Source organism: Lactuca serriola, chromosome 3, assembly GCF_051521515.1.
Source record: "Lactuca serriola cultivar US96UC23 chromosome 3, Lser_US96UC23_V15, whole genome shotgun sequence".
Taxonomy (NCBI): domain Eukaryota; kingdom Viridiplantae; phylum Streptophyta; class Magnoliopsida; order Asterales; family Asteraceae; genus Lactuca; species Lactuca serriola.
In genome coordinates, this window is record NC_136410.1 from 28,384,249 (window position 1) to 28,393,371 (window position 9,123).

At 35.6% G+C, this 9,123-nt stretch overlaps 1 protein-coding gene across 2 annotated transcripts; it reads right to left on the minus strand.

Annotated features, from left to right (window-relative positions):
- Positions 1 to 5,497: 5,497 nt before the first annotated feature.
- Positions 5,498 to 8,848, minus strand: LOC145091747 (bZIP transcription factor 68-like). Of its 2 annotated transcripts, none has more exons than XM_079029536.1 (15): positions 8,480 to 8,848; positions 8,069 to 8,129; positions 7,889 to 7,992; positions 7,692 to 7,745; positions 7,520 to 7,594; positions 7,323 to 7,409; positions 7,172 to 7,228; positions 6,911 to 7,080; positions 6,788 to 6,842; positions 6,654 to 6,696; positions 6,435 to 6,569; positions 6,288 to 6,349; positions 6,133 to 6,210; positions 5,894 to 6,019; positions 5,498 to 5,814 (listed from the first exon to the last, which is right to left on the minus strand). In XM_079029536.1, the coding sequence occupies exons 3-15, from the start codon at positions 7,958 to 7,960 to the stop codon at positions 5,758 to 5,760; spliced, it is 1,071 nt and encodes a 356-aa protein (XP_078885662.1). In that variant the 5' UTR covers positions 7,961 to 7,992; positions 8,069 to 8,129; positions 8,480 to 8,848; the 3' UTR covers positions 5,498 to 5,757. The 2 variants fall into 2 exon arrangements, with proteins under 2 accessions (XP_078885662.1, XP_078885661.1); XM_079029535.1 differs by having other exon boundaries at positions 6,288 to 6,355; positions 8,480 to 8,847.
- Positions 8,849 to 9,123: the final 275 nt, after the last annotated feature.

Consider the following 9,123-nt stretch of genomic DNA (forward strand, 5'->3'; position numbering starts at 1 on the left):
TAGGTCCCTTGATAAGCCTTATGTGAGTGTTTTAGCCCTCTTGATGTCATGTATGGACGTAAAGCTAGCAACATTACGTGGTATTTCAGTCCTAAGGAATTAGATCTATAGTTTGGGACATTGGTTTCGCTTGTAAATGTCTGAATGCATTAAGGCTAGGAAAAGTCGACGAGTTGGTTCGGTTTTTCCCGCTTTCTGGATGCTGAAGAACTCGACGAGTTGCTCTCGTAACTCGGCGAGTTGCCTCGAGCTTTTCACGATTTTCTGAGACATGAAGGAACTCGACGAGTAAGAAGATGCACTCAACGAGTTGGGTTAACATGGACTGTTGACTTTGACTTTGACCATGGTTGATCAAGTTTGACTTTTAAGGGTATTTTGGGATTTTAATGAAGTAGTCATTGGTGATTGTAGGCAGTTGAGTTGGAGCTATGAGTTAGGATTGATATTACCAGTTCAGCACTACTTGTGAGGTGAGTTTTCCTCACTATACTTAGGGGTCGAAGGCACCAAGGTCGGCCCTTGGATTGATATCCAGGTAGTTATTGATATGTTGAGTATGAGTTAGATATGCATGCTAGTTTGATATGCTAGTCTGGTAGATCTGTAGGACTACCTGTGATACTGTCTGGTTATCTATATGTGTATTTATGTATTACATGTCGACATTTTTTGTTGGTTGGATTAAGGTTGTACTGCTCCGTACTATAGTCAACAAACCTTGGAGTATGCCAGATATGAGTTGAAGGCCAGGGAGGGCATGCCAAACTCATAGTGAGGACTCATGAGCATTCCATATACGAGTTGAGGGTCGGGCAGGGCATGCCAGACTCGTACTATGGGAAAATCCTTTGTATTACGGTCTAAGGACTGAGGGAGCAAGCCATACATAAGTTGTGGGCCCAAGGGGCAAGCCAGACTTATGTTGTGGGCTCGGGAGCAATCCAAACATGAGTTGTGGGCCTGATAGGCAAGCCAGACTCATGCTGGGGCATGGGGTAATCCAATCTGTAAAGTTGCGGACCCATTACATGTTGTTATTATGTGTACTATTTGTTATGTATCGGTATTTTGGGGGAACTCACTAAGTTTCGGCTTACAGTTGTGAACTTTGTTCCAGGTACATCGGATGAACGCGGGAAGGCGAAGGCTTGATCGTGCACCTCCTCATATTTTATGTTATGATTTCTGGGAAATCTCTGATGTTAAACTATTTTGAAAACAATTTGTAAATAATGGATGGTTTTGGAATGCTTGAAAAGTTTAAAATTTTTATGAATTTTATGGATGTTGCAATTTTGATTTTGCTAACTACTCCTAAGTCCTAACCCCTCTTTCAAAGTCCACAAGTTCCCAGGTCAAGCACACTTAACACCCCCATGCTCCATCTTAAACGTCATTGATCGTTACCTCGTCTTTCCTAAAACAACCATATTTTAAAAATAAAAAATCAGCATATAAAATCAATAAGTTTTAACACGACAAAAATTTTGTCATACAAAAGACGTTAATACAATATATATATATATATATATATATATATATATATATATATATATATATATATATTGATAGAAAGAAGTGACCAGTATATAAAAGTGAACTTTTACAAATTTATAAAGATCGAAATTTATAAGTATGGGAATTTTAATTTTGTATTTAAAAGCGATATTGATGGATCATAGAATAATCCAAAATTCCAAATATTGTTTTTTTTACATATGTGAGCCTTTTTTTTATCTGTACGGATGTCAAAAAGTTTTATACGTTCACATATGTGAGCCTTCTTGTATAGTGGTATTTGTTTCAAAAAAATTGGAGATGGGGGTGGGGACAGGGGCATGGTTAACCCTGGTTTTAATTTTGAGGGCGGAGACGGGGTGGGCAGTTATATTTACTATTATTAATTATATAAATTTAATAAACAATAGCATTATTTTGAGCTCCTAAAATTCAACAAAAAAACATATTTTTAAGTTGTTAGTAAAATGTTTTTGGGATGTCGTAACATATTTTTTTAACATGTAAAATTCGGCTATAAATAACATTATTTGTTAACTCAAACAACAACTAATCTTAGCCCCAAAAAAACACAAGCCAAAATCAATCGGGGCGGGGGCGGGGATAATAAAGGGAATTCGGGGGCGGGGGAATAGAGGAATTTCGATGGTGGGGTGAGAGATGCACTCCTCGTCCCGTTTACCCTCATTGACATCCTTATTGATCTGTTGACTCGAATCAAATTTTAATTAGATAGGATCCAAATCCAGACTCAAATCATTGACAAACCTGATGATGGCTATGAAATATTCCTAGAATCTATACTAATAAATAAAGATCTATTATGTTCTTATGTCATTCTCCTATTCAATTGCATACTTGTTATTTTTTGAGTTTTTTTGAATTATTTAATATCCACTTGTTATTTTTTTCATTTTATTTAAATTTCATCTATAAAATGTCACTTTATATTAATTAATTTTAATAATGTATTATATATTAATATAGATAGTAACATTCCATGTTAAATCCCAAAAAATTAGCAATCTAAAGGTCTACTCATTTGAATTCGTCTACTATTTTGAAATCAGTGAAATATACCTTGATGATATACCTCTTACATGAACCTTCACCATTCATTTATTTTAAAACGGTTGAAAAATAACTTTAATGACATAGATGAATAGTAAAGCTAAATGAAATCTAAAATGATTTGTTGGTAACAGTAGTCAAAATAGAGTGTAACGTCCCAAAAATTACGAAGTAAAAAATTCATTTTAAGAACCAACAAAACATCATTCATTCATTTCAAAACCCATCAAAATGTGATAATGTTGAAAATAGTTATCAGAGTACAAATCAGATCATAAAATGCGGAACGCTGGTGGATGTGGTGCGATCATGCTTAGCCCTTCCCTTTCAAACTAGAAGTACCTGAAACCATAACCATAAAACTGTAAGCACAAAGTTTATTGAGTTTCCTCAAAATACCTCATACCATACATACATAAGTATACAAAACTAAATTAGGTCTATTTCACCCCTTTTGGTCTCTTTCAACCTGTACTGGGTCTATTTCACCCCCTTTCGGTCTCTTTCAACCGGTATTGGGTCTATTTCACCCTCTACAACTAAGCATACAATCATATCAGCAAGAGCTACAAAGACAAAAAGCACATACAGGCATAATAATAAGTGTCACAAAGACAACTATCATCCTACAACATAATTCAGTGAGTCGACATTGGTGTATTCACCTAACAATGATGATCAATTGTTGTTGCTCTACTGCTAATAAAACAAGTGCTACACCATACTTAGATAATCATAGAGGGTAAACCTTTAGTCTACCTCCCAAATCTAAGGGGTGGCCAAGAGTCGATTCAATTCAAAAAGTCAAAGTCAACGGTCAAAGGTAACCATCCACGTCGTGGCTATCCTTGTTAAGTTGTCGCCTTCAAACAACAAGACGGTCGTGTTTTCCCTAGTCGCCATGTTGTGGCAACCTAGGCCACGCCGTGAGCACTGTGTTCAAAATGTCTTAATGGATTAAGTTGAATCCTCCAATACCAAAGGTTCCAAGGTTCAGATCTGATCATTTCAAATGTCCAAATGGATAAAGTTTCCATATTTATCCCTTGAGACCCACCAAGAGGTCTATATCTCAATTCTTAGATTCAAAAAGGCTAAAAATGGCAAGGCGTAAACCATTAAGCACTTAATCCCGAAAGTCCTTAGTCTAACTTTTCTAAAATGCTTCTAGGACTCCTAATGGTCCACAAAAATCCAAACTTTATGGACAAACATGACCCATGCATGTCCTTCTTCAAACTAGGTCAAAAGAGAACAAAAGGACCCAAAATCCATGCATAGTTCCCATCTTACTACAAAAGTTCGAGTCTATGAGATATGACATTCAAGGGACATAGAGAAACCATAAAGTTGCAAGATTTATCTCTTAATATCACTCAAACCACTCCAAAAAGGACCAATCATGCTCCAAAACCTAGATCTATGAAGAAGAACACAAAAAGGTTGAAGCTTGATGACTTACTAGGAGTCTAGAAGATGCACACCAATGGAGGAAATGATCACTTGATGAACCAAGCACTAATTCTTCTTCTTGTTCCTTAAAAACCACCACAAGCTCACTAAAAAGTGCACAAGAGCGCCAAAGATGATTAGGGTTAGGGTTTCTGAGTTTGAGAGTGATGGAGGTTGTAGATGGGCAACCCTATCCTCCCATTTTCCTTTAAATATGGTGCAAAGCCCGAAAATTAGGGTTTCAGTAAAATTAGATGTCACGATGAGGCGATTTTTCTTGACAATTTTTTTCCAAAAAGTTGTTTATTTCATTTTAGTAAAATAAAAGATGATAAAGTACATTGTTATTTATTGACATGTATTAAAAAAAAAAAAAAGACATGCTCATGTAAGTAGGTTGCTAAAAGTAGATTGCTATTGAAAAAAGATTTCCTTATAGGTTTGGGAGACTTAATGTTAAAACCATGTTTTAACATTTATAGCACCTTGACATCAAATAGTAGGTTGATATTTTTGTACGAACTATTATATCACTTAGACATCAAAAAATGGTTTGCTTGTTTTTGTAGGTGGTTCAAACTATGGAAGACTTGCTCCATTTCTTGGGTTTTGGAGTTCAACACCCAAAACTCTTTTTACATGTATATGTAAAGAGTATCATCCGATAAAATTATTTATTGTTAAAACATAAAATAAGCTGTGTGATCTGATAATGGTATTATTAGTATTTATTAGACTTAATTTAGTAATTAATATGGTTGGGAAAGCAGTTATTGTTAGGGGCAGGGGCAGTTACATTTGGCTCCAAAAGTTGCAACGGTTCATGAAGCGTTGTATTGTTTCATCGTGTATAAATATGTATATATTGTCTTTGTAAGAATTTGTTGTTTCAGTAGTCTTTATTTTGAAATTTTATTTTAAGAATATTTGATGTTTACACCTTCATGTTATCTTTTTTAATCAATCTGATACTGATACACACGAGTCTCACAACTAATATATAAAAATTTTCTATTGTTTTTTATTATTATTATTATTGTGGACTAGGTCACATACCAATTCCCAACCAAAATTATAAACAAACAAACCTTGTTCCTGTTACGAATATTTTTAATCAGTTTGTCGATAAATGCTTGACAATATAAGGTTGTCTATGTCAAAAGATTCTTTAATGGCAAAGGCAAAAAGGTTAGGTATCAGTAAAGACTAAACATTATTATATCACTATCTAATGTCAATGTCAAAGACTAAATTGTTAAAATCCACATCCACGGCTATTATTGATAGATTGAAAACAAAAAATTTCCTCTGTAATTTAAAGAGCTGAGATCCAAAGTTTTGAAGTCATATAACGTATTTGGACCTAAAATGTAGAAGCCATCATCCGATTGCATTTAGTAAATACAAAAATCTAGAGAGGTAAAAGCTAAGCCTATTTTAGGAACATGAAGTGTTGGCACAAAAATCTACAAGTTATGTTCCTCAAGAAGATAGATGAATTCAGAAAAGATGGATACAATTGATATCATGTCACTAATAATATCCTGCCATCTAAAAGAGGAAAAATGGTCAGTATCAATGGGGTCTTTCTACTACTACTACTACTAGTTACTACCATGTAAGTAAAAGTAAAAGTAAAAGTAAAAGTAAAACCACAGATTTTTCCTGTCTGCTAGTTCCATTCCGTTAGGTTAAACCCACCCCAGCTGTCAACTATGTTTGTGTTTCTCCCTCTTCATTATTTTTTTTAGGAGTTTCCCCTAGTCTCTCCTGCATCATCCTCATCAAAATTACAAAAATAATGATAATAATAATAATAATAAAATAAGTTTAATAGAATTAGCAGCACCTTAAGGGATGCATTCTCAGCAAGAAGCTGGTCATAATCGGTCCTAATACGCTTCACTTCTGCTCTAAGAGACGCATTTTCATCCTTCAACGCTTCTGCCCGTTGAGCCAGCTCATCACATTCCGCCTGACTCATCACATCAATCAATTAGGATTAAATATAGCAAGCATCCTACTTTCATTTCTACCTTTCCTAAATTGCTACTATTTCTTTCTGAAAGGGAAACGGTTTCTTAGTACCTGTTTGCGTAATCTGGATCTGCGAGCAGATTCCCTATTGGATTGCTTCCTTCTCTGCCTCTTTAGCTCCCTTTCATCCTGAAATAACAATTTTACTAATGATCCAAAATTATACTAATAACAGGATAAAACGAAGTTATAAAACAAAACAAGACCTGTAGCCAGATCTGTGGCTGAATGGTTTCCCTTGAGCCAGCAGCAGCAGCAAGCATTCCCCCTGAAACTGGAGCACAAGTTAACTTTCCACGAATTGCAGGAATATGAATATGAGAGAGTAGGATGAATTTGAATTTGCTCCATACCAATATTTAAATTTGTGCCTGTGGTGGGACCACCTACAACACTTCCTGGACCTGATATTGGCACAATCGCCATTGAATGATTTGGCCCTCCATTTTGACAACCATGCATGTTGTTTCCATTCTGAGATTCTTCACCTGCCAATATTAACATATAAGTCACACAAAACAAAACACTTCCAACTGTAAGAAGCTTCTACAACTAAAAAGTAAAAACCCAACCTTCCATAGAATCCTGCCTTGATCCTGACTTCATTTGTGAATTCTGCAAAAAACAAAACCAATACCATCTCATATACCCTAATACTCATCCACCAGTTCACTTGTATTAAACAACTACTTGTAAGAATACCTACATTTTCAGAATTTGCATCACTTCCTTCACTTGAACCTTCACTTCCACTCTCACCACTGAAAATCCAATATCAATCAAGTAAACTTTATATACACATAAACAAGGTCAAATGCTTTGTTATTACCTTTTGGGATAAGATCCATTACCAGATGCACCTGCTTTACTGGATTCATTGTTCTTGCCTGTGATCATATTTAAACTTCCAAGACTTCCCTTTGATCGTTTAATAGGAAGTTTCTCTTTCCCCTCAGACGACTTACCATTCACTTCCATACTTCCAGGTGTAGTATTACCCTAAATGCAAATTAAAAGGTTGTTTTTAACATATTATTATAAACTTTCGAATAGTCAAAAGTTTATAAAATTATTAGCTCGGCCAACTCACAGAGGCTTCAGCAACACCGTTTGGAGAGGGCATTGCATATGGATAAGGATATGATCCCTGGTTGAATTCAAAATAGGTTTCAACATCAGTGACGATAAGGGAGATAGAAAAAACTCTTAACACACAAATGATAAAATGATAACAAGAATACCGGAGGCATAGATGGATGAGTATACATGCCACCATGGGGATACATAGCAAGATACGGATGGGGTGCACCATAAGGTGGCATAAGATGCTGCAAGTACACATAGCTATTAAAAGATGCAGAATAATTCAATGTAGAATAAATTGGATGCAAGAATTACATTGAGAAAAATCAATAATCCAAGAAGTCTAGTAATGTACCTGAACCCCCCACATGTAGGGAGGTGCTTGAGGACTTGATGCTAAGTACCCATGTGGAGGCATAGGGGAATAAGCCTGTTCAAGATGTACATATCACCTAGATTTAGTCAAATGACTCACATCATACATGCTTTAAATTTTCAAAGCTTAAAAGTGTTAAAAGATATGAAACCTGAAAACCCGTCCAATCAGGGACAGCCCCCATGGGATTACCTGAGGACTGCTCCTGAACAGAGAAAAGATACAACAGATATAAATATGCCATTCTGACACTCAGTTCAGTAATAGGTATATATGCATATATGATGAATGTAATAAGTACAACAGCATTTATGTACACCTAAAATGGAGAAAGAGCATTAAATTCACCTGGGAAGTTGGAGTCTCTTTTGTCGATTCTTTTGCCTCCTTTACAGGTTTATCCATCTCCCTACTTCCCATTACTCAAAACCAGGTTTTAACCTACAATCATCCTACCACTAGATTTCAAGACAGCATCATATTAAAAGGAAGTTGAAAACTTTAAATAAAGACACATTGAGGGCTTACAGTTCGAAAAAGGCAGTACTTGTTGGCATGAACTTTGGGGTTCGCGGTTGGACTTGAAGCCCTGTCAGTTCAAATCAAAAAATCAATTTTCCTTCTACACCAATTGAAGTTGCGAAACATTATTAAGAGATTTCTGTCACCGGATATGCCACAGGCACAGCTTTTAAATTATAAACTTCCAGAGACGTAATCGGCAATTTTCTTGAATTATAAGCCCCTAATAATGTCATATTTATTTATCAAATTCAATATTAACGGCCCATTAGAATCACAAAACAACATAAAAACTAACTTTCACCTCAAACATCAACGTAAAGTGAAAAACAAATTTATCAAAAGCCATGAAAGATCGTACCAAGGTTCAACATTCTCATGTTTATAATTCCATAATGTTTGATTGGATTAACTTACCGTGAATCCTTTTGAACCACTGAATCAAACCGGTGAGTTCTTTTTTTCCAATCGTAAGGCAAGCAAGATGGAACTGAAAACCCTAATCAGGGAAAATTAGGGCAAAACAGAGGCAACTCCAGGATTGTTGACTGGAGATCAAATTCTTCGATGCAAAGTATGCTGATATACTGGACGGAGGTCTGTAGCTTACATAACAGAGTATCCCTCCTCTGTCCGGCGAGAGAGCGAGCTTTGAATTGATTGATGATGATTGTGAGCAAATACGAAGTGCGGAGGGCGACGGATTTGCGCTGACGTACGATAAGAAAAGCTTATAGGATCTGCTGTGGGACCAATGGGGTGGTGATGGGCATTGGGACCCTTTGTTCGCCGATGGCCAATAACGAAGAATTTCAACCCTAAAGGGCCAAGTGCGACTTTATTTTTTTTATTCACTAAAAAAATATAGAATTTAAAATTAGGTTAACATACCATCACCAATGTATCTTTTCTTCATCATTGAAAACTTATTTTGTGTACCTAACATCTAAGATATGCGAATCATATGTTAAATAATCTAATCCTTGTATTTTATACAACAAACAACTTCTGATATTAAATTAACATAATCAAACATATAAGCCGCTTATAAGATATAAAAA

Bases quoted from the DNA above. Each gene is read 5' to 3' on its own strand.
- LOC145091747 (XM_079029535.1), bottom strand. From the start codon at position 7,960: ATGGGAAGTAGGGAGATGGATAAACCTGTAAAGGAGGCAAAAGAATCG. The intron at 7,746-7,888 runs GTGAATTTAATG...TTCTCTGTTCAG, and splicing joins AAGAGACTCCAACTTCCCAG to GAGCAGTCCTCAGGTAATCC. The intron at 6,570-6,653 runs GTTGGGTTTTTA...TAATATTGGCAG, and splicing joins AAGGCAGGATTCTATGGAAG to GTGAAGAATCTCAGAATGGA.